The sequence below is a fragment of the Oncorhynchus kisutch genome, linkage group LG10, assembly GCF_002021735.2.
Source record: "Oncorhynchus kisutch isolate 150728-3 linkage group LG10, Okis_V2, whole genome shotgun sequence".
Lineage (NCBI taxonomy): Eukaryota > Metazoa > Chordata > Actinopteri > Salmoniformes > Salmonidae > Oncorhynchus > Oncorhynchus kisutch.
Genome location: NC_034183.2, coordinates 3,005,656 through 3,032,273, shown reverse-complemented (window position 1 = coordinate 3,032,273; position 26,618 = coordinate 3,005,656). Strand labels below are relative to the sequence as shown.

The 26,618-nt window shown below is 40.6% G+C and overlaps 1 protein-coding gene across 1 annotated transcript in view; it reads right to left on the bottom strand.

Moving 5' to 3' along the window:
* The window catches only part of map2k1 (mitogen-activated protein kinase kinase 1), an 88,751-nt gene that overhangs the window by 48,909 nt on the left and 13,224 nt on the right, over positions 1-26,618 (bottom strand). The window contains exons 2-3 of the mRNA XM_031832889.1: positions 3,666-3,876; positions 916-1,062 (exon numbers count right to left, since the gene is read on the bottom strand). Of these exons, the coding sequence (XP_031688749.1) occupies positions 916-1,062; positions 3,666-3,876 (358 nt within the window). The remainder of the gene's footprint in view (positions 1-915; positions 1,063-3,665; positions 3,877-26,618) is intronic.

The following is a 26,618-nucleotide window of genomic DNA, read 5'->3' as shown; positions in this document are numbered from 1 at the left end:
GTAGTATGGTGTAGTGTGGTAGTACCATGTGTTCCATACAGATGCTGATCCCTCCATTGTTGTAGAAGGTATAGTATAGTGTAGTGTGGTATGGTATAGGGTAGTGTAGTATAGTGTAGCACGGTGTAGTAAAGTGTGGTACAGTATAGTGTAGTATAGTGCGGTGTAGTATGGTAGAGTGTAGTATGGTGTAGTATAGAGTAGTATGGTGTAGTATAGGGTAGTATAGTGCAGTATGGTGTAGTACAGGGTGGCATAGTGTAGTATAGTGTAGTATGGTGTAGTATAGGGTAGTGTAGTATAGGGTAGTATAGTATAGGGTAGTATAGTGCAGCATAGCGTAGTATGATGCAGTATAGGGTAGTATGGTGTAGTATAGTGCAGTATAGTGTGGTATGGTGTAGTATGGGGTAGTATAGTATAGTGTAGTATGGTGTAGTGTGGTAGTACCATGTGTTCCATACAGATGCTGATCTCTCCATCGCTGTAGAAGGTGTAGTATAGTGTAGTATGGTGTAGTATAGTGGTGTAGTGTGGTAGTACCATGTGTTCCATACAGATGCTGATCTCTCCATCGCTGTAGAAGGTGTAGTATAGTGTAGTATTGTGTAGTATAGTGGTGTAGTGTGGTAGTACCATGTGTTCCATACAGATGCTGATCTCTCCATCGCTGTAGAAGGTATAGTATAGTGTAGTATGGTGTAGTATAGTGGTGTAGTGTGGTAGTACCATGTGTTCCATACAGATGCTGATCTCTCCATCGCTGTAGAAGGTGTAGTATAGTGTAGTATGGTGTAGTATAGTGGTGTAGTGTAGTAGTACCATGTGTTCCATACAGATGCTGATCTCTCCATCGCTGTAGAAGGTGTAGTATAGTGTAGTATGGTGTAGTATAGTGGTGTAGTGTGGTAGTACCATGTGTTCCATACAGATGCTGATCTCTCCATCGCTGTAGAAGGCCCCGTAGAAGCCCACAATGTAGGGGGAGTTACACTCATGCAGAACCTGCAGCTCTCTGATGATCTGGTTCCTGATGGCCGGCTTGATCTCCAGGTGGATCAACTGGAGTACAGAGAGGAGACAAGGAGCGTACTTAGTGATAACAGTGACAACTGGAGTACAGAGAGGAGACAAGGAGCGTACTAGTGATAATAATAATAATTATTACTATTATTGTTATTATTGTTATTATTATTGTTGTTATTATTATTATTATTATTATTGTTGTTATTATTGTTATTATTGTTATTATTATTATTATTATTATTGTTATTATTATTATTGTTGTTATTATTGTTATTATTGTTATTATTATTGTTGTTATTATTATTATTGTTATTATTGTTATTATTATTGTTGTTATTATTATTGTTGTTATTATTGTTATTATTATTATTGTTGTTATTATTGTTATTATTATTATTATTATTATTACTATTGTTGTTATTATTATTGTTATTGTTGTTATTATTATTATTGTGATCATCACTATAATAATAAGTAATGTCATTAGGGGCGGCAGGGTAGCCTAGTGGTTAGAGAGTTGGACTAGTAACCGAAAGGTTGCAAGATCAAACCCCCGAGCTGACAAGGTACAAATCTGTACCTTCCTGAACAGGAAGTTAACCCACTGCCGTCATTGAAAGTAAGAATTTGTTCTTAACTGACTTGCCTGGTTAAGTAAAGGTCAAATATAATTAGTTAGCTTATGCCTTGTACCATAACCCATAATTCAATACTTATATAGGCTACACTACTGTATCAATCAATCATTAAGTTGTTCATGTCATCACACAACATACGAGTCATTCAAAATCTGAAATGCAATCGAGCATTTCATGCACTAGGCAGGGTAGCCTAGTGGTTAGAGCATTGGGTCAGTAACCAGCAGGTAGCCTAGTGGTTAGAGCATTGGGTCAGTAGCCTAGTGGTTAGAGCATTGGGTCAGTAACCAGCAGGTAGCCTAGTGGTTAGAGCATTGGGTCAGTAACCAGCAGGTAGCCTAGTGGTTAGAGTGTTGGGCCAGTAACCAGCAGGTAGCCTAGTGGTTAGAGCGTTGGACCAGTAACCAGCAGGTAGCCTAGTGGTTAGAGCGTTGGGCCAGTAACCAGCAGGTAGCCTAGTGGTCAGAGCGTTGGGCCAGTAACCAGCAGGTAGCCTAGTGGTTAGAGCGTTGGGCCAGTAACCAGCAGGTAGCCTAGTGGTTAGAGCATTGGGTCAGTAACCAGCAGGTAGCCTAGTGGTTAGAGCGTTGGACCAGTAACCAGCAGGTAGCCTAGTGGTCAGAGCGTTGGGCCAGTAACCAGCAGGTAGCCTAGTGGTCAGAGCGTTGGGCCAGTAACCAGCAGGTAGCCTAGTGGTTAGAGCGTTGGGCCAGTAACCAGCAGGTAGCCTAGTGGTTAGAGCGTTGGGCCAGTAACCAGCAGGTAGCCTAGTGGTTAGAGTGTTGGACCAGTAACCAGCAGGTAGCCTAGTGGTTAGAGCGTTGGGCCAGTAACCAGCAGGTAGCCTAGTGGTCAGAGCGTTGGGCCAGTAACCAGCAGGTAGCCTAGTGGTTAGAGCGTTGGGCCAGTAACCAGCAGGTAGCCTAGTGGTTAGAGCGTTGGGCCAGTAACCAGCAGGTAGCCTAGTGGTTAGAGTGTTGGGCCAGTAACCAGCAGGTAGCCTAGTGGTTAGAGCGTTGGACCAGTAACCAGCAGGTAGCCTAGTGGTTAGAGCGTTGGACCAGTAACCAGCAGGTAGCCTAGTGGTTAGAGTGTTGGACTAGTAGCCAGCAGGTAGCCTAGTGGTCAGAGCGTTGGGCCAGTAACCAGCAGGTAGCCTAGTGGTCAGAGCGTTGGGCCAGTAACCGAAAAGGTTGCTGGATCGAATGCCTTAGCTGATGAGGTAAAAATCTGTCATTCTGCCCCTGAACAAGGCAGTTAACCCACTGTTCCTAGGCCGTCATTATAAATAACAATTTGTTCTTGCCTGGTAAAATAAATAAAAAATAAATAAAATGTATATTTAAAATAAAGCTATGCTTGAATAATTAGCGCGACTGTTTTTAAGTCTTTGCTGTAATAAAGGCTTTACTATAATTCTAAATAATAAATAAATAATAAATAAATGTAATGTAATAAACTCTATAATTCTAAATTGGATGTATTCTCTCTCGCAGTCTGGTCGACCAGCCAGCTCTCTCTGTTATGTTAGTCTGGTCCACCAGCTCTCTTTCTCTCTCATTGATATGTATCTCATACAGTCTGGGTGTTTACATCATCCCAGATTGTAGGAAGATATATTCTATGTGACCTCTGCTTCTAAAAACAGAGATGATGCCATTCCAAATCAATGGCAGACTGGGATATTGGAGAAGACAGACAGGGCAGCCTGGTCTCAGAAAATAAAGAAAACAGTCTGATGAACACCTGTCTTCTAGACAGACAGGGCAGCCTGGTCTCAGAAAAGAAGGAAAACAGTCTGATGAACACCTGTCTTCTAGACAGACAGGGCAGCCTGGTCTCAGAAAAGAAGGAAAACAGTCTGATGAACACCTCTCTTCTAGCCAGACAAGGTTCTCCATGACAGAACAACTTATTGTTCCAAAATGCAATCAAGATGGTAGTAAGGAGGCAGAATGCCTTCATCAAACGCTGGGATTTAAAAGTACAATTCTAGTTCACCTTCCTGGCCATGATGAGCCCTGAGGGTCTGTGTGAAACTTTGAAGACAACCCCTCCGTTCCCGGCTCCCAGCTCACAGATCTTTTCCATATCATGATCCTTCAGCTCTCCAACCTTCTGTTTCTGGGTGAGAAAGGCCTCCAGGCGTTTACGCTGCTGTTCATCAAGCTCCAACTCCTCTAGCTTCTTCTGAAGGGCCTCTAGGTTAGTCCTGTTGGGGGGAGAGAGAGAGAGAGGAGGAGGAAGGGAGAGAGAGAGGTAGGAGAAGAGAGACAAAGAGGAGGAGGAGAGGCAGGGAGAGAGAGAAAGAGAGGAGAAGGAGAGAGAGAGAGAAAGGAGGAGAGAGAGAGGAGAAAGAGAGACAAAGAGTGAGAGACAGAGGAGAAGAGAGAGAGAGGAGGAGAGAGAGAGACAGGGAGAGAGCGAGAGGAGAGAGAGAGACAGGGAGAGAGAGAGAGGAGGAGAGAGAGACAGGGAGAGAGCGAGAGGAGAGAGAGAGCGAGAGGAGGAGAGAGAGAGAGAGACAGGGAGAGAGAGAGAGGAGGAGAGAGATAGACAGGGAGAGAGCGGGAGGAGGAGAGAGAGAGAGGAGGAGAGAGAGAGAGACAGGGAGAGAGAGAGAGAAGTAGGGGGAGAAAGAACAGGACAGCAACACAATTAGACTCAACCAAATCATGAGAAACCAAAAAGATAATTACTTGACACATTGGAAATAATTTACCAAAAGACAGTGCACACCAGAATGATATTTGGCTCTAAACAGAGAGTACACAGTGGCAGAATACCTGACCACTGTGACTGACCCAAAATTAAGGAAATCTTTGACTATGTACAGACTCAGTGAGCATAGCCTTGCTATTGAGAAAGGCCACCGTAGGCAGACATGGCTCTCAAGAGAAAACAGACTCACTGCCCACAAAATAGAGAGAGAGAGCTGGCGGACCTGACTAACATAACACAGAGAGAGTCAGACTTTCCCTAGATCTAACAATATCCTATGTTATGGTGAAGAGATCACTGATTAGCTATGTAGAGTAGGTCTCAATTCCAATGCAATCAAAGGACTTTACTGGGAAACATACACTACGCTAGCTAACTACACTACAGGACCAACAGCATGGACACCCGCTCGTCCAACAGCTCATTTCAAAATCATGGGCTTTAATATGGAGTTGGTCCCCCCCTTTGCTGCTATAACAGCCTCTACTCTTCTGGGAAGGTTTTCCACTAGATGTTGGAACATTACTGCTATAACAGACTCCACTATTCTGGGAAGGCTTTCCACTAGATGTTGGAACATTGCTGCTATAACAGCCTCCACTCTTCTGGGAAGGCTTTCCACTAGAGGTTGGAACATTGCTGCTATAACAGCCTCCACTCTTCTGGGAAGGCTTTCCACTAGATGTTGGAACATTGCTGCTATAACAGCCTCCACTCTTCTGGGAAGGCTTTCCACTAGATGTTGGAACATTGCTGCTATAACAGCCTCCACTCTTCTGGGAAGGCTTTCCACTAGATGTTGGAACATTGCTGCAGGAACTTGCTTCCATTCAGCCACGAGAGCATTAGTGAAGCCGGGTACTGATGTTGGCGTTCCAATTCGGCGTTCGATGGGGTTGAGGTCAGGGCTCTGTACAGGCCAGTCAAGTTCTTCCACACCGATCTCGACAAACCATTTCTGTATGGACCTCACTTTGTGTACGGGGCTTTCTCATGCTGTTGCCACAAAGTTAGAAGCACATAATCGTCTAGAATGACATTGTATGCTGTAGCGTTAAGATTTCCCTTCACTGGAACTAAAGGGGCCTAGTCTGAATCATGAAAAACAGCCCCAGACCAGTAAAGCAATCTCTCTATGGCTCGACTTTATACACCTGTCTACAACAGGTGTGGCTGAAATAGCCGAATCCAAGTTTGAAAAGAATACAGACATTTCAAATGTTATATTATTGGCGATGTACAACGCCGTAGAATGTTGTAACGCGCTCTCTCTCCGCGGGCCGTCTATAGCCCTGCTGTTGTCATGGAGATGAATGTCCTTTTCTCTTTATTTACAGAGTGAACTCAGCCTGATCTCCAACAGTATTCTCCTCCTCTTCAACAGTATTCTCCTCTTCAACAGTATTCTCTTCCTCTTCCCCTCCAACAGTATTCTCCTCCTCTTCCCCTCCTCCTCCTCTTCCTCTTCCACTCCAACATTATTCTCCTCCCCTCCAACAATATTCTCCTCCTCTTCCTCTCCAACAGTATTCTCCTCCTCTTCCCCTCCTCCTCTTCCTCTCCAACAGTATTCTCCTCCTCTTCCCCTCCTCCTCCTCTTCCCCTCCTCTTCCTCTCCAACAGTATTCTCCTCCTCTTCCCCTCCTCCTCCTCTTCCTCTTCCCCTCCTCTTCCTCTCCAACATTATTCTCCTCCTCTTCCCCTCCAACAGTATTCTCCTCCTCTTCCCCTCCTCCTCTTCCTCTCCAACAGTATTCTCCTCCTCTCCAACAGTATTCTCCTCCTCTTCCTCTCCAACAGTATTCTCCTCCTCTTCCTCTCCAACAGTATTCCCCTCCTCTCCAACAGTATTCTCCTCCTCTTCCCCTCCTCCTCTTCCTCTCCAACAGTATTCTCCTCCTCTTCCCCTCCTCTTCCTCTCCAACAGTATTCTCCTCCTCTTCCCCTCCTCCTCCTCTTCCTCTTCTCTTCCCCTCCTCTTCCTCTCCGACAGTATTCTCCTCCTCTTCCCTCCAACAGTATTCTCCTCCTCTTCCCCTCCTCCTCTTCCTCTCCAACAGTATTCTCCTCCTCTCCAACAGTATTCTCCTCCTCTTCCTCTCCAACAGTATTCTCCTCCTCTTCCCATCCTCCTCTTCCTCTCCAACAGTATTCTCCTCCTCTCCAACAGTATTCTCCTCCTCTTCCTCTCCAACAGTATTCTCCTCCTCTTCCCCTCCTCCTCTTCCTCTCCAACAGTATTCTCCTCCTCTTCCCCTCCAACAGTATTCTCCTCCTCCTCTTCCCCTCCAACAGTATTCTCCTCCTCTTCCCCTCCAACAGTATTCTCTTCCTCTTCCCCTCCTCCTCCTCTTCCTCTTCCCATCCTCTTCCTCTCCAACAGTATTCTCCTCCTCTTCCCCTCCTCCTCTTCTTCCTCTTCCTCTTCCCCTCCTCTTCCTCTCCAACAGTATTCTCCTCCTCTTCCCCTCCTCCTCCTCTTCCTCTTCCCCTCCTCTTCCTCTCCAACAGTATTCTCCTCCTCTTCCTCTCGAACAGTATTCTCCTCCTCTTCCCCTCCTCTTCCTCTCCAACAGTATTCTCCTCCTCTTCCTCTCCAACAGTATTCTCCTCCTCTTCCCCTCCTCCTCTTCCCCTCCAACAGTATTCTCCTCCTCTTCCCCTCCTCCTCTTCCTCTCCAACAGTATTCTCCTCCTCTTCCCCTCCTCCTCTTCCCCTCCAACAGTATTCTCCTCCTCTTCCCCTCCTCCTCTTCCTCTCCAACAGTATTCTCCTCCTCTTCCCCTCCTCTGCCTCCTCTTCCCCTCCTCTTCCTCTTCCCCTCCTCCTCTTCAACAGTATTCTCCTCCTCTTCCCCTCCTCCTCTTCCTCTCCAACAGTATTCTCCTCCTCTTCAACAGTATTCTCCTCCTCTTCCTCTCCAACAGTATTCTCCTCCTCCTCTTCAACAGTATTCTCCTCCTCTTCCCCTCCTCCTCTTCCTCTCCAACAGTATTCTCCTCCTCTTCAACAGTATTCTCCTCCTCTTCCCCTCCTCCTCTTCCTCTCCAACAGTATTCTCCTCCTCTTCAACAGTATTCTCCTCCTCTTCCTCTCCAACAGTATTCTCCTCCTCCTCTCCAACAGTATTCTCCTCCTCTTCCCCTCCTCCTCTTCCTCTCCAACAGTATTCTCCTCCTCTTCAACAGTATTCTCCTCCTCTTCCTCTCCAACAGTATTCTCCTCCTCCTCTTCAACAGTATTCTCCTCCTCTTCCCCTCCTCCTCTTCCTCTCCAACAGTATTCTCCTCCTCTTCAACAGTATTCTCCTCCTCTTCCCCTCCTCCTCTTCCCCTCCAACAGTATTTCCCTCCTCCGCCTCCTCCTCTTCCCCTCCTCTTCCTCTTCCCCTCCAACAGTATTCTCCTCCTCTTCCCCTCCTCAGCCTCCTCTTCCCCTCCTCTTCCCCTCCAACAGTATTCTCATCCTCTTCTCATTCTAGTCCTGCTCTCCTCTTTTAGTGCCTTCACCAGAATCCCCCATGCCCTCGTTTAGTGCCCTGCACATCCCATTGTAACAGGGATATCTAGTCAGTTGCAGAACGGAATGCACAATGTCTTCCTCATTTAACCCTCTGAATCAGAGATGTGTGGGGGGGGCTGCTTCAATCCACGTCGTCGGCTAACTACCGGGAAGAACACTGATACAGCTAGGTTACAACTAGACAACACTGATACAGCTAGGTTACCATTTACAACTAGTCAACACTGATACAGCTAGGTTACAACTAGACAACACTGATACAGCTAGGTTACCATTTACAACTAGACAACACTGATACAACTAGGTTACCATTTACAACTAGACAACACTGATACAGCTAGGTTACCATTTACAACTAGACAACACTGATACAACTAGGTTACCATTTACAACTAGTCAACACTGATACAGCTAGGTTACAACTAGACAACACTGATACAGCTAGGTTACAACTAGACAACACTGATACAGCTAGGTTACCATTTACAACTAGACAACACTGATACAACTAGGTTACCATTTGCAACTAGACAACACTGATACAGCTAGGTTACAACTAGACAACACTGATACAGCTAGGTTACAACTAGACAACACTGATACAGCTAGGTTACAGCTAGTCAACACTGATACAGCTAGGTTACCATTTACAACTAGTCAACACTGATACAGTTAGGTTACCATTTACAACTAGTCAACACTGATACAGCTAGGTTACCATTTACAACTAGACAACACTGATACAGCTAGGTTACAACTAGTCAACACTGATACAGCTAGGTTACAACTAGACAACACTGATACAGCTAGGTTACCATTTACAACTAGACAACACTGATACAGCTAGGTTACCATTTACAACTAGTCAACACTGATACAGCTAGGTTACCATTTACAACTAGACAACACTGATACAGCTAGGTTACCATTTACAACTAGACAACACTGATACAGCTAGGTTACCATTTACAACTAGTCAACACTGATACAGCTAGGTTACCATTTACAACTAGACAACACTGATACAACTAGGTTACCATTTGCAACTAGACAACACTGATACAACTAGGTTACCATTTACAACTAGACAACACTGATACAGCTAGGTTACAACTAGACAACACTGATACAGCTAGGTTACCATTACAACTAGACAACACTGATACAACTAGGTTACAACTAGACAACACTGATACAGCTAGGTTACCATTTACAACTAGACAACACTGATACAGCTAGGTTACCATTTACAACTAGACAACACTGATACAACTAGGTTACCATTTGCAACTAGACAACACTGATACAGCTAGGTTACAACTAGACAACACTGATTACAGCTAGGTTACAACTAGACAACACTGATACAGCTAGGTTACCATTTGCAACTAGACAACACTGATACAACTAGGTTACAACTAGACAACACTGATACAGCTAGGTTACCATTTACAACTAGTCAACACTGATACAGCTAGGTTACAACTAGACAACACTGATACAGCTAGGTTACAACTAGACAACACTGATACAACTAGGTTACAACTAGACAACACTGATACAGCTAGGTTACAACTAGACAACACTGATACAGCTAGGTTACCATTTACAACTAGTCAACACTGATACAGCTAGGTTACCATTTACAACTAGACAACACTGATACAACTAGGTTACCATTTGCAACTAGACAACACTGATACAGCTAGGTTACAACTAGACAACACTGATACAGCTAGGTTACAACTAGACAACACTGATACAGCTAGGTTACAACTAGACAACACTGATACAACTAGGTTACCACTAGACAACACTGATACAACTAGGTTACCATTTACAACTAGACAACACTGATACAGCTAGGTTACCATTTACAACTAGACAACACTGATACAGCTAGGTTACAACTAGACAACACTGATACAGCTAGGTTACCATTTACAACTAGTCAACACTGATACAGCTAGGTTACCATTTACAACTAGTCAACACTGATACAGCTAGGTTACCATTTACAACTAGTCAACACTGATACAGCTAGGTTACAACTAGACAACACTGATACAACTAGGTTACAACTAGACAACACTGATACAACTAGGTTACCACTAGACAACACTGATACAACTAGGTTACCATTTACAACTAGACAACACTGATACAGCTAGGTTACCATTTACAACTAGACAACACTGATACAGCTAGGTTACCATTTACAACTAGACAACACTGATACAACTAGGTTACCATTTACAACTAGACAACACTGATACAGCTAGGTTACCATTTACAACTAGACAACACTGATACAGCTAGGTTACCATTTACAACTAGTCAACACTGATACAGCTAGGTTACCATTTACAACTAGACAACACTGATACAGCTAGGTTACCATTTACAACTAGACAACACTGATACAGCTAGGTTACAACTAGACAACACTGATACAGCTAGGTTACAACTAGTCAACACTGATACAACTAGGTTACAACTAGACAACACTGATACAGCTAGGTTACCATTTACAAACTAGACAACACTGATACAGCTAGGTTACCATTTACAACTAGTCAACACTGATACAGCTAGGTTACAACTAGACAACACTGATACAACTAGGTTACAACTAGACACACTGATACAGCTAGGTTACCATTTACAAACTAGACAACACTGATACAGCTAGGTTACAACTAGACAACACTGATACAGCTAGGTTACCATTTACAACTAGACAACACTGATACAGCTAGGTTACCATTTACAACTAGACAACACTGATACAACTAGGTTACAACTAGTCAACACTGATACAGCTAGGTTACAACTAGACAACACTGATACAGCTAGGTTACCATTTACAACTAGACAACACTGATACAGCTAGGTTACCATTTACAACTAGACAACACTGATACAGCTAGGTTACCATTTACAACTAGACAACACTGATACAGCTAGGTTACAACTAGACAACACTGATACAGCTAGGTTACCATTTACAACTAGACAACACTGATACAGCTAGGTTACCATTTACAACTAGTCAACACTGATACAGCTAGGTTACCATTTACAACTAGACAACACTGATACAGCTAGGTTACCATTTACAACTAGACAACACTGATACAGCTAGGTTACCATTTACAACTAGTCAACACTGATACAGCTAGGTTTACCATTTACAACTAGACAACACTGATACAACTAGGTTACCATTTGCAAACTAGACAACACTGATACAACTAGGTTACCATTTACAACTAGACAACACTGATACAGCTAGGTTACAACTAGACAACACTGATACAGCTAGGTTACCATTTACAACTAGACAACACTGATACAACTAGGTTACAACTAGACAACACTGATACAGCTAGGTTACCATTTACAACTAGACAACACTGATACAGCTAGGTTACCATTTACAACTAGACAACACTGATACAACTAGGTTACCATTTGCAACTAGACAACACTGATACAGCTAGGTTACAACTAGACAACACTGATACAGCTAGGTTACAACTAGACAACACTGATACAGCTAGGTTACCATTTGCAACTAGACAACACTGATACAACTAGGTTACAACTAGACAACACTGATACAGCTAGGTTACCATTTACAACTAGTCAACACTGATACAGCTAGGTTACAACTAGACAACACTGATACAGCTAGGTTACAACTAGACAAACACTGATACAACTAGGTTACAACTAGACAACACTGATACAGCTAGGTTACAACTAGACAACACTGATACAGCTAGGTTACCATTTAAAACTAGTCAACACTGATACAGCTAGGTTACCATTTACAACTAGACAACACTGATACAACTAGGTTTACCAATTTGCAACTAGACACACTGATACAGCTAGGGTTACAACTAGACAACACTGATACAGCTAGGTTACAACTAGACACACTGATACAGCTAGGTTACAACTAGACAACACTGATACAACTAGGTTACCACTAGACAACACTGATACAACTAGGTTACCATTTACAACTAGACAACACTGATACAGCTAGGTTACCATTTACAACTAAGACAACACTGATACAGCTAGGTTACAACTAGACAACACTGATACAGCTAGGTTACCATTTACAACTAGTCAACACTGATACAGCTAGGTTACCATTTACAACTAGTCAAGCACTGATACAGCTAGTTACCATTTACAACTAGTCAACACTGATACAGCTAGGTTACAACTAGACAACACTGATACAACTAGGTTACAACTAGACAACACTGATACAACTAGGTTTACCACTAGACAACACTGATACAACTAGGTTACCATTTACAACTAGACAACACTGATACAGCTAGGTTACCATTTAACAACTAGACAACACTGATACAGCTAGGTTACCATTTACAACTAGACAACACTGATACAACTAGTTACCATTTACAACTAGACAAACTGATACAGCCTACGGTTCCATTTACAACTAGACAACACTGATACAGCTAGGTTACCATTTACAACTAGTCAACACTGGATACAGCTAGGTTACCATTTACAACTAGTCACACTGATACAGCTAGGTTACCATTTACAACTAGACAACACTGATACAGCTAGTTACCATTTACACTAGACAACACTGATACAGCTGGTTCAACTAGACAACACTGATACAGCTAGGTTACAAGAGTCACACTGATACAACTAGGTTACAACTAGACAACACTGATACAGCTAGGTTACCATTTACAACTAGACAACACGGATACAGCTAGGTTACCATTTACAACTAGTCAACACTGATACAGCTAGGTTACAACTAGACAAGCACTGATACAACTAGGTTACAACTAGACAACACTGATACAGCTAGGTTACCATTTACAAACTAGACAACACTGATACAGCTAGGTTACAACTAGACAACACTGATACAGCTAGTTACCATTTACAAACTAGACAACCTGATACAGCTAGGTTACCATTTTACAACTAGACAACACTGATACAACTAGGTTACAACTAGTCAACACTGATACAGCTAGGTTACACTAGACAACACTGATACAGCTAGGTTACCATTTACAACTAGACAACACTGATACAGCTAGGTTACCATTTACAACTAGACCACACTGATACAACTAGGTTACCATTTACAACTAGACAACACTGAATACAGCTAGGTTACCATTTACAACTAGACAACACTGATACAGCTAGGTTACCATTTACAACTAGACAACACTGATACAACTAGGTTACCATTTACAAACTACGACCCCCCACAACATGATACAGCTAGGTTATCATTTACAACTAGACAACACTGATACAACTAGGTTACCATTTACAACTAGTCAACACTGATACAGCTAGGTTACAACTAGACAACACTGATACAGCTAGGTTACAAATAGACAACACTGATACGCTAGGTTACAACTAGACAAGCACTGATACAGCTAGGTTACAACTAGACAACACGATGCAGCTAGGTTACAACTAGACAAACACTGATACAGCTAGGTTACAACTAGACACACTGATACAGCTAGGTTACCATTTACAACTAGACAACACTGATACAGCTAGGTTACCATTTACAACTAGACAACACTGATACAGCTAGGTTACCATTTACAACTAGACAACACTGATACAGCTAGGTTACAACTAGACAACACTGATACAACTAGGTTACAACTAGACAACACTGATACAGCTAGGTTACAACTAGACAACACTGATACAGCTAGGTTACAACTAGACAACACTGATACAGCTAGGTTACCATTTACAACTAGACAACACTGATACAGCTAGGTTACCATTTACAACTAGACAACACTGATACAGCTAGGTTACCATTTACAACTAGACAACACTGATACAGCTAGGTTACAACTAGACAACACTGATACAGCTAGGTTACAACAAGACAACACTGATACAGCTAGGTTACAACTAGACAACACTGATACAGCTAGGTTACAACTAGACAACACTGATACAGCTAGGTTACCATTTACAACTAGACAACACTGATACAGCTAGGTTACAACTAGACAACACTGATACAGCTAGGTTACCATTTACAACTAGACAACACTGATACAGCTAGGTTACCATTTACAACTAGACAACACTGATACAGCTAGGTTACCATTTACAACTAGACAACACTGATACAGCTAGGTTACCATTTACAACTAGACAACACTGATACAGCTAGGTTACCATTTACAACTAGACAACACTGATACAGCTAGGTTACCATTTACAACTAGACAACACTGATACAGCTAGGTTACCATTTACAACTAGACAACACTGATACAGCTAGGTTACCATTTACAACTAGACAACACTGATACAGCTAGGTTACCATTTACAACTAGTCAACACTGATACAGCTAGGTTACAACTAGACAACACTGATACAGCTAGGTTACAACTAGACAACACTGATACAGCTAGGTTACAACTAGACAACACTGATACAGCTAGGTTACAACTAGACAACACTGATACAGCTAGGTTACCATTTACAACTAGACAACACTGATACAGCTAGGTTACCATTTACAACTAGACAACACTGATACAGCTAGGTTACCATTTACAACTAGACAACACTGATACAGCTAGGTTACAACTAGACAACACTGATACAGCTAGGTTACAACTAGACAACACTGATACAGCTAGGTTACAACTAGACAACACTGATACAGCTAGGTTACAACTAGACAACACTGATACAGCTAGGTTACCATTTACAACTAGACAACACTGATACAGCTAGGTTACCATTTACAACTAGACAACACTGATACAGCTAGGTTACAACTAGACAACACTGATACAGCTAGGTTACCATTTACAACTAGACAACACTGATACAGCTAGGTTACCATTTACAACTAGACAACACTGATACAGCTAGGTTACCATTTACAACTAGTCAACACTGATACAGCTAGGTTACAACTAGACAACACTGATACAACTAGGTTACAACTAGACAACACTGATACAGCTAGGTTACCACTAGACAACACTGATACAACTAGGTTACCATTTACAACTAGACAACACTGATACAGCTAGGTTACCATTTACAACTAGACAACACTGATACAGCTAGGTTACCATTTACAACTAGACAACACTGATACAACTAGGTTACCATTTACAACTAGACAACACTGATACAGCTAGGTTACCATTTACAACTAGACAACACTGATACAGCTAGGTTACCATTTACAACTAGACAACACTGATACAGCTAGGTTACCATTTACAACTAGACAACACTGATACAGCTAGGTTACCATTTACAACTAGACAACACTGATACAGCTAGGTTACAACTAGACAACACTGATACAGCTAGGTTACAACTAGTCAACACTGATACAACTAGGTTACAACTAGACAACACTGATACAGCTAGGTTACCATTTACAACTAGACAACACTGATACAGCTAGGTTACCATTTACAACTAGTCAACACTGATACAGCTAGGTTACAACTAGACAACACTGATACAACTAGGTTACAACTAGACAACACTGATACAGCTAGGTTACCATTTACAACTAGACAACACTGATACAGCTAGGTTACAACTAGACAACACTGATACAGCTAGGTTACCATTTACAACTAGACAACACTGATACAGCTAGGTTACCATTTACAACTAGACAACACTGATACAACTAGGTTACAACTAGACAACACTGATACAGCTAGGTTACAACTAGACAACACTGATACAGCTAGGTTACCATTTACAACTAGACAACACTGATACAGCTAGGTTACCATTTACAACTAGACAACACTGATACAGCTAGGTTACCATTTACAACTAGACAACACTGATACAGCTAGGTTACCATTTACAACTAGACAACACTGATACAGCTAGGTTACCATTTACAACTAGACAACACTGATACAGCTAGGTTACCATTTACAACTAGACAACACTGATACAGCTAGGTTACCATTTACAACTAGACAACACTGATACAGCTAGGTTACCATTTACAACTAGACAACACTGATACAGCTAGGTTACCATTTACAACTAGTCAACACTGATACAGCTAGGTTACAACTAGACAACACTGATACAGCTAGGTTACAACTAGACAACACTGATACAGCTAGGTTACAACTAGACAACACTGATACAGCTAGGTTACAACTAGACAACACTGATACAGCTAGGTTACAACTAGACAACACTGATACAGCTAGGTTACAACTAGACAACACTGATACAGCTAGGTTACAACTAGACAACACTGATACAACTAGGTTACCATTTACAACTAGACAACACTGATACAGCTAGGTTACCATTTACAACTAGACAACACTGATACAGCTAGGTTACCATTTACAACTAGACAACACTGATACAGCTAGGTTACAACTAGACAACACTGATACAACTAGGTTACAACTAGACAACACTGATACAGCTAGGTTACAACTAGACAACACTGATACAGCTAGGTTACAACTAGACAACACTGATACAGCTAGGTTACCATTTACAACTAGTCAACACTGATACAGCTAGGTTACCATTTACAACTAGACAACACTGATACAGCTAGGTTACCATTTACAACTAGACAACACTGATACAGCTAGGTTACAACTAGACAACACTGATACAGCTAGGTTACCATTTACAACTAGACAACACTGATACAGCTAGGTTACCATTTACAACTAGTCAACACTGATACAGCTAGGTTACAACTAGACAACACTGATACAGCTAGGTTACCATTTACAACTAGACAACACTGATACAGCTAGGTTACCATTTACAACTAGACAACACTGATACAGCTAGGTTACCATTTACAACTAGTCAACACTGATACAGCTAGGTTACAACTAGACAACACTGATACAGCTAGGTTACCATTTACAACTAGACAACACTGATACAGCTAGGTTACCATTTACAACTAGACAACACTGATACAGCTAGGTTACCATTTACAACTAGTCAACACTGATACAGCTAGGTTACCATTTACAACTAGACAACACTGATACAGCTAGGTTACCATTTACAACTAGACAACACTGATACAGCTAGGTTACAACTAGACAACACTGATACAGCTAGGTTACAACTAGTCAACACTGATACAACTAGGTTACAACTAGACAACACTGATACAGCTAGGTTACCATTTACAACTAGACAACACTGATACAGCTAGGTTACCATTTACAACTAGTCAACACTGATACAGCTAGGTTACAACTAGACAACACTGATACAACTAGGTTACAACTAGACAACACTGATACAGCTAGGTTACCATTTACAACTAGACAACACTGATACAGCTAGGTTACAACTAGACAACACTGATACAGCTAGGTTACCATTTACAACTAGACAACACTGATACAGCTAGGTTACCATTTACAACTAGACAACACTGATACAGCTAGGTTACAACTAGACAACACTGATACAGCTAGGTTACAACTAGACAACACTGATACAGCTAGGTTACAACTAGACAACACTGATACAACTAGGTTACCATTTACAACTAGACAACACTGATACAGCTAGGTTACCATTTACAACTAGACAACACTGATACAGCTAGGTTACCATTTACAACTAGACAACACTGATACAACTAGGTTACAACTAGACAACACTGATACAACTAGGTTACAACTAGACAACACTGATACAGCTAGGTTACAACTAGACAACACTGATACAGCTAGGTTACAACTAGACAACACTGATACAGCTAGGTTACCATTTACAACTAGTCAACACTGATACAGCTAGGTTACAACTAGACAACACTGATACAGCTAGGTTACCATTTACAACTAGACAACACTGATACAGCTAGGTTACCATTTACAACTAGACAACACTGATACAGCTAGGTTACCATTTACAACTAGACAACACTGATACAACTAGGTTACCATTTACAACTAGACAACACTGATACAGCTAGGTTACCATTTACAACTAGACAACACTGATACAGCTAGGTTACCATTTACAACTAGACAACACTGATACAACTAGGTTACCATTTACAACTAGACAACACTGATACAGCTAGGTTACCATTTACAACTAGACAACACTGATACAACTAGGTTACCATTTACAACTAGTCAACACTGATACAGCTAGGTTACAACTAGACAACACTGATACAGCTAGGTTACAAATAGACAACACTGATACAGCTAGGTTACAACTAGACAACACTGATACAGCTAGGTTACAACTAGACAACACTGATACAGCTAGGTTACAACTAGACAACACTGATACAGCTAGGTTACAACTAGACAACACTGATACAACTAGGTTACCATTTACAACTAGACAACACTGATACAGCTAGGTTACCATTTACAACTAGACAACACTGATACAGCTAGGTTACCATTTACAACTAGACAACACTGATACAACTAGGTTACAACTAGACAACACTGATACAACTAGGTTACAACTAGACAACACTGATACAGCTAGGTTACAACTAGACAACACTGATACAGCTAGGTTACAACTAGACAACACTGATACAGCTAGGTTACCATTTACAACTAGTCAACACTGATACAGCTAGGTTACCATTTACAACTAGACAACACTGATACAGCTAGGTTACCATTTACAACTAGACAACACTGATACAGCTAGGTTACAACTAGACAACACTGATACAGCTAGGTTACCATTTACAACTAGTCAACACTGATACAGCTAGGTTACCATTTACAACTAGTCAACACTGATACAGCTAGGTTACAACTAGACAACACTGATACAGCTAGGTTACCATTTACAACTAGACAACACTGATACAGCTAGGTTACCATTTACAACTAGTCAACACTGATACAGCTAGGTTACCATTTACAACTAGTCAACACTGATACAGCTAGGTTACAACTAGACAACACTGATACAGCTAGGTTACCATTTACAACTAGACAACACTGATACAGCTAGGTACCATTTACAACTCTAGACAACACTGATACAGCTAGGTTACCATTTACAACTAGTCAACACTGATACAGCTAGGTTACCATTTACAACTAGACAACACTGATACAGCTAGGTTACCATTTACAACTAGACAACACTGATACAGCTAGGTTACAACTAGACAACACTGATACAGCTAGGTTACAACTAGTCAACACTGATACAACTAGGTTACCATTTACAACTAGACAACACTGATACAGCTAGGTTACCATTTACAACTAGTCAACACTGATACAGCTAGGTTACACTAGACAACACTGATACAACTAGGTTACAACTAGACCACACTGATACAGCTAGGTTACCATTTACAACTAGACAACACTGATACAGCCTAGGTTACAACTAGACAACACTGATACAGCTAGGTTACCATTTACAACTAGACACACTGATACAGCTAGGTTACCATTTACAACTAGACAACACTGATACAGCTAGGTTACAACTAGACAACACTGAGACAGCTAGGTTACAACTAGACAACACTGATACAGCTAGGTTACAACTAGACAACACTGATACAACGAGGTTACCATTTACAAACTAGACAACACTGATACAGCTAGTTACCATTTACAACTAGACAACACTGATACAGCTAGGTTACCATTTACAACTAGACAACACTGATACAAACTAGGTTACAACTAGACAAACACTGATAAGCTAGGTTACAACTAGACAACACTGATACAGCTAGGTACAACTAGACAACACTGATACAGCTAGGTTTACCATTTACAACTAGTCAACACTGATCCAGCTAGGTTACCATTTACAACTAGACAACCACTGATACAGCTAGGTTACCATTTACAACTAGAACAACACTGATACAGCTAGTTACAACTAGACAACACTGATACAGCTAGGTTACCATTTACAACTAGTCAACACTGATACAGCTAGGTTACCATTTACAACTAGTCAACACTGATCAGCTAGGAGTTACAACAGCTAGGTATACCAACTAGACAACACTGATACAGCTAGGTTACCATTTACAAACTAGACAACACTGATACAGCTAGGTTACCATTTACACTAGTCAACACTGATACAGCTAGGTTACAATTTACAACTAGTCAACACTGATACAGCTAGGTTACAACTAGACAACACTGATACAGCTAGGTTACCATTTACAAACTAGACACACTGATACAGCTAGGTTACCATTACAACTAGACACACGGATCAGCTAGGTTACCATTTACAACTAGTCACACTGATACAGCTAGGGTAACCATTTACAACTAGACAACACTGATACAGCTGGGTTACCATTTAACAACTAGACAACACTGATACAGCTAGGTTACAACTAGACAACACTGATACAGCTAGGTTACAACTAGTCAACACTGATACAACTAGGTTACAACTAGACAACACTGATACATCTAGGTTACCATTTACAACTAGACAACACTGATACAGCTAGGTTACCATTTACAACTAGTCAACACTGATACAGCTAGGTTACAACTAGACAACACTGATACAACTAGGTTACAACTAGACAACACTGATACAGCTAGGTTACCATTTACAACTAGACAACACTGATACAGCTAGGTTACAACTAGACAACACTGATACAGCTAGGTTACCATTTACAACTAGACAACACTGATACAGCTAGGTTACCATTTACAACTAGACAACACTGATACAACTAGGTTACAACTAGTCAACACTGATACAGCTAGGTTACAACTAGACAACACTGATACAGCTAGGTTCCATTTACAACTAGACAACACTGATACAGCTAGGTTACCATTTACAACTAGACAACACTGGATACAGCTAGGTTACAACTAGACAACACTGATACAGCTAGGTTACCATTTACAACTAGACAACACTGATACAGCTAGGTTACCATTTACAACTAGACAACACTGATACAACTAGGTTACAACTAGTCAACACTGATACAGCTAGGTTACAACTAGACAACACTGATACAGCTAGGTTACCATTTACAACTAGACAACACTGATACAGCTAGGTTACCATTTACAACTAGACAACACTGATACAGCTAGGTTACCATTTACAACTAGACAACACTGATACAACTAGGTTACCATTTACAACTAGACAACACTGATACAGCTAGGTTACCATTTACAACTAGACAACACTGATACAGCTAGGTTACCATTTACAACTAGACAACACTGATACAACTAGGTTACCATTTACAACTAGACAACACTGATACAGCTAGGTTACCATTTACAACTAGACAACACTGATACAACTAGGTTACCATTTACAACTAGTCAACACTGATACAGCTAGGTTACAACTAGACAAGACTGATACAGCTAGGTTACAACTAGACAACACTGATACAGCTAGGTTACAACTAGACAACACTGATACAGCTAGGTTACAACTAGACAACACTGATACAGCTAGGTTACAACTAGACAACACTGATACAGCTAGGTTACAACTAGACAACACTGATACAGCTAGGTTACCATTTACAACTAGTCAACACTGATACAGCTAGGTTACCATTTACAACTAGACAACACTGATACAGCTAGGTTACAACTAGACAACACTGATACAGCTAGGTTACAACTAGACAACACTGATACAGCTAGGTTACAACTAGACAACACTGATACAACTAGGTTACCATTTACAACTAGACAACACTGATACAGCTAGGTTACCATTTACAACTAGACAACACTGATACAGCTAGGTTACCATTTACAACTAGACAACACTGATACAACTAGGTTACAACTAGACAACACTGATACAACTAGGTTACAACTAGACAACACTGATACAGCTAGGTTACAACTAGACAACACTGATACAGCTAGGTTACAACTAGACAACACTGATACAGCTAGGTTACCATTTACAACTAGTCAACACTGATACAGCTAGGTTACCATTTACAACTAGACAACACTGATACAGCTAGGTTACCATTTACAACTAGACAACACTGATACAGCTAGGTTACAACTAGACAACACTGATACAGCTAGGTTACCATTTACAACTAGTCAACACTGATACAGCTAGGTTACCATTTACAACTAGTCAACACTGATACAGCTAGGTTACAACTAGACAACACTGATACAGCTAGGTTACCATTTACAACTAGACAACACTGATACAACTAGGTTACCATTTACAACTAGACAACAATGATACAACTAGGTTACCATTTACAACTAGACAACACCGATACAACTAGTCAACACTGATACAACTAGGTTACAACTAGACAACACTGATACAACTAGGTTACAACTAGACAACACTGATACAACTAGGTTACCACTAGACAACACTGATACAACTAGGTTACCATTTACAACTAGACAACACTGATACAGCTAGGTTACCATTTACAACTAGACAACACTGATACAGCTAGGTTACCATTTACAACTAGACAACACTGATACAGCTAGGTTACAACTAGACAACACTGATACAGCTAGGTTACAACTAGTCAACACTGATACAACTAGGTTACAACTAGACAACACTGATACAGCTAGGTTACCATTTACAACTAGACAACACTGATACAGCTAGGTTACCATTTACAACTAGTCAACACTGATACAGCTAGGTTACAACTAGACAACACTGATACAACTAGGTTACAACTAGACAACACTGATACAGCTAGGTTACCATTTACAACTAGACAACACTGATACAGCTAGGTTACCATTTACAACTAGACAACACTGATACAGCTAGGTTACAACTAGACAACACTGATACAGCTAGGTTACCATTTACAACTAGACAACACTGATACAGCTAGGTTACCATTTACAACTAGACAACACTGATACAACTAGGTTACCATTTACAACTAGACAACACTGATACAGCTAGGTTACCATTTACAACTAGACAACACTGATACAACTAGGTTACCATTTACAACTAGTCAACACTGATACAGCTAGGTTACAACTAGACAACACTGATACAGCTAGGTTACAAATAGACAACACTGATACAGCTAGGTTACAACTAGACAACACTGATACAACTAGGTTACCATTTACAACTAGACAACACTGATACAGCTAGGTTACCATTTACAACTAGACAACACTGATACAGCTAGGTTACCATTTACAACTAGACAACACTGATACAGCTAGGTTACCATTTACAACTAGTCAACACTGATACAGCTAGGTTACCATTTACAACTAGTCAACACTGATACAACTAGGTTACAACTAGACAACACTGATACAGCTAGGTTACAACTAGTCAACACTGATACAGCTAGGTTACCATTTACAACTAGTCAACACTGATACAGCTAGGTTACCATTTACAACTAGTCAACACTGATACAACTAGGTTACAACTAGACAACACTGATACAGCTAGGTTACAACTAGAAAACACTGATACAGCTAGGTTACAACTAGAAAACACTGATACAGCTAGGTTACCATTTACAACTAGACAACACTGATACCAGCTAGGTTACCATTTACAACTAGTCAACACTGATACAGCTAGGTTACAACTAGACAACACTGATACAGCTAGGTTACCATTTACAACTAGACAACACTGATACAACTAGGTTACCATTTACAACTAGACAACACTGATACAGCTAGGTTACAACTAGACAACACTGATACAGCTAGGTTACCATTTACAACTAGTCAACACTGATACAGCTAGACAACACTGATACAACTAGGTTACAACTAGACAACACTGATACAGCTAGGTTACAACTAGACAACACTGATACAACTAGGTTACAACTAGACAACACTGATACAACTAGGTTACAACTAGACAACACTGATACAACTAGGTTACCATTTACAACTAGACAACACTGATACAGCTAGGTTACCATTTACAACTAGACAACACTGATACAACTAGGTTACCATTTACAACTAGACAACACTGATACAGCTAGGTTACCATTTACAACTAGACAACACTGATACAGCTAGGTTACCATGTACAACTAGTCAACACTGATACAGCTAGGTTACCATTTACAACTAGACAACACTGATACAGCTAGGTTACCATTTACAACTAGACAACACTGATACAGCTAGGTTACAACTAGACAACACTGATACAGCTAGGTTACAACTAGTCAACACTGATACAACTAGGTTACAACTAGACAACACTGATACAGCTAGGTTACCATTTACAACTAGACAACACTGATACAGCTAGGTTACCATTTACAACTAGTCAACACTGATACAGCTAGGTTACAACTAGACAACACTGATACAACTAGGTTACAACTAGACAACACTGATACAGCTAGGTTACCATTTACAACTAGACAACACTGATACAACTAGGTTACAACTAGTCAACACTGATACAGCTAGGTTACAACTAGACAACACTGATACAGCTAGGTTACCATTTACAACTAGACAACACTGATACAGCTAGGTTACCATTTACAACTAGACAACACTGATACAGCTAGGTTACCATTTACAACTAGACAACACTGATACAGCTAGGTTACCATTTACAACTAGACAACACTGATACAGCTAGGTTACCATTTACAACTAGACAACACTGATACAACTACGTTACCATTTACAACTAGACAACACTGATACAGCTAGGTTACCATTTACAACTAGACAACACTGATACAACTAGGTTACCATTTACAACTAGTCAACACTGATACAGCTAGGTTACAACTAGACAACACTGATACAGCTAGGTTACAACTAGACAACACTGATACAGCTAGGTTACCATTTACAACTAGACAACACTGATACAGCTAGGTTACCATTTACAACTAGTCAACACTGATACAGCTAGGTTACCATTTACAACTAGTCAACACTGATACAACTAGGTTACAACTAGACAACACTGATACAGCTAGGTTACAACTAGTCAACACTGATACAGCTAGGTTACCATTTACAACTAGTCAACACTGATACAGCTAGGTTACCATTTACAACTAGTCAACACTGATACAACTAGGTTACAACTAGACAACACTGATACAGCTAGGTTACAACTAGAAAACACTGATACAGCTAGGTTACAACTAGAAAACACTGATACAGCTAGGTTACAACTAGACAACACTGATACAACTAGGTTACAACTAGACAACACTGATACAGCTAGGTTACCATTTACAACTAGACAACACTGATACAACTAGGTTACAACTAGACAACACTGATACAGCTAGGTTACCATTTACAACTAGACAACACTGATACAACTAGACAACACTGATACAGCTAGGTTACCATTTACAACTAGACAACACTGATACAACTAGGTTACAACTAGACAACACTGATACAGCTAGGTTACCATTTACAACTAGTCAACACTGATACAGCTAGGTTACAACTAGACAACACTGATACAGCTAGGTTACAACTAGACAACACTGATACAGCTAGGTTACCATTTACAACTAGACAACACTGATACAGCTAGGTTACAACTAGACAACACTGATACAGCTAGGTTACCATGTACAACTAGTCAACACTGATACAGCTAGGTTACCATTTACAACTAGACAACACTGATACAGCTAGGTTACCATTTACAACTAGACAACACTGATACAGCTAGGTTACAACTAGACAACACTGATACAGCTAGGTTACAACTAGTCAACACTGATACAACTAGGTTACAACTAGACAACACTGATACAGCTAGGTTACCATTTACAACTAGACAACACTGATACAGCTAGGTTACCATTTACAACTAGTCAACACTGATACAGCTAGGTTACAACTAGACAACACTGATACAACTAGGTTACAACTAGACAACACTGATACAGCTAGGTTACCATTTACAACTAGACAACACTGATACAACTAGGTTACAACTAGTCAACACTGATACAGCTAGGTTACAACTAGACAACACTGATACAGCTAGGTTACCATTTACAACTAGACAACACTGATACAGCTAGGTTACCATTTACAACTAGACAACACTGATACAGCTAGGTTACCATTTACAACTAGACAACACTGATACAGCTAGGTTACCATTTACAACTAGACAACACTGATACAACTAGGTTACCATTTACAACTAGACAACACTGATACAGCTAGGTTACCATTTACAACTAGACAACACTGATACAACTAGGTTACCATTTACAACTAGTCAACACTGATACAGCTAGGTTACAACTAGACAACACTGATACAGCTAGGTTACAACTAGACAACACTGATACAGCTAGGTTACAACTAGACAACACTGATACAGCTAGGTTACCATTTACAACTAGACAACACTGATACAGCTAGGTTACCATTTACAACTAGTCAACACTGATACAGCTAGGTTACCATTTACAACTAGTCAACACTGATACAACTAGGTTACAACTAGACAACACTGATACAGCTAGGTTACAACTAGTCAACACTGATACAGCTAGGTTACCATTTACAACTAGTCAACACTGATACAGCTAGGTTACCATTTACAACTAGTCAACACTGATACAACTAGGTTACAACTAGACAACACTGATACA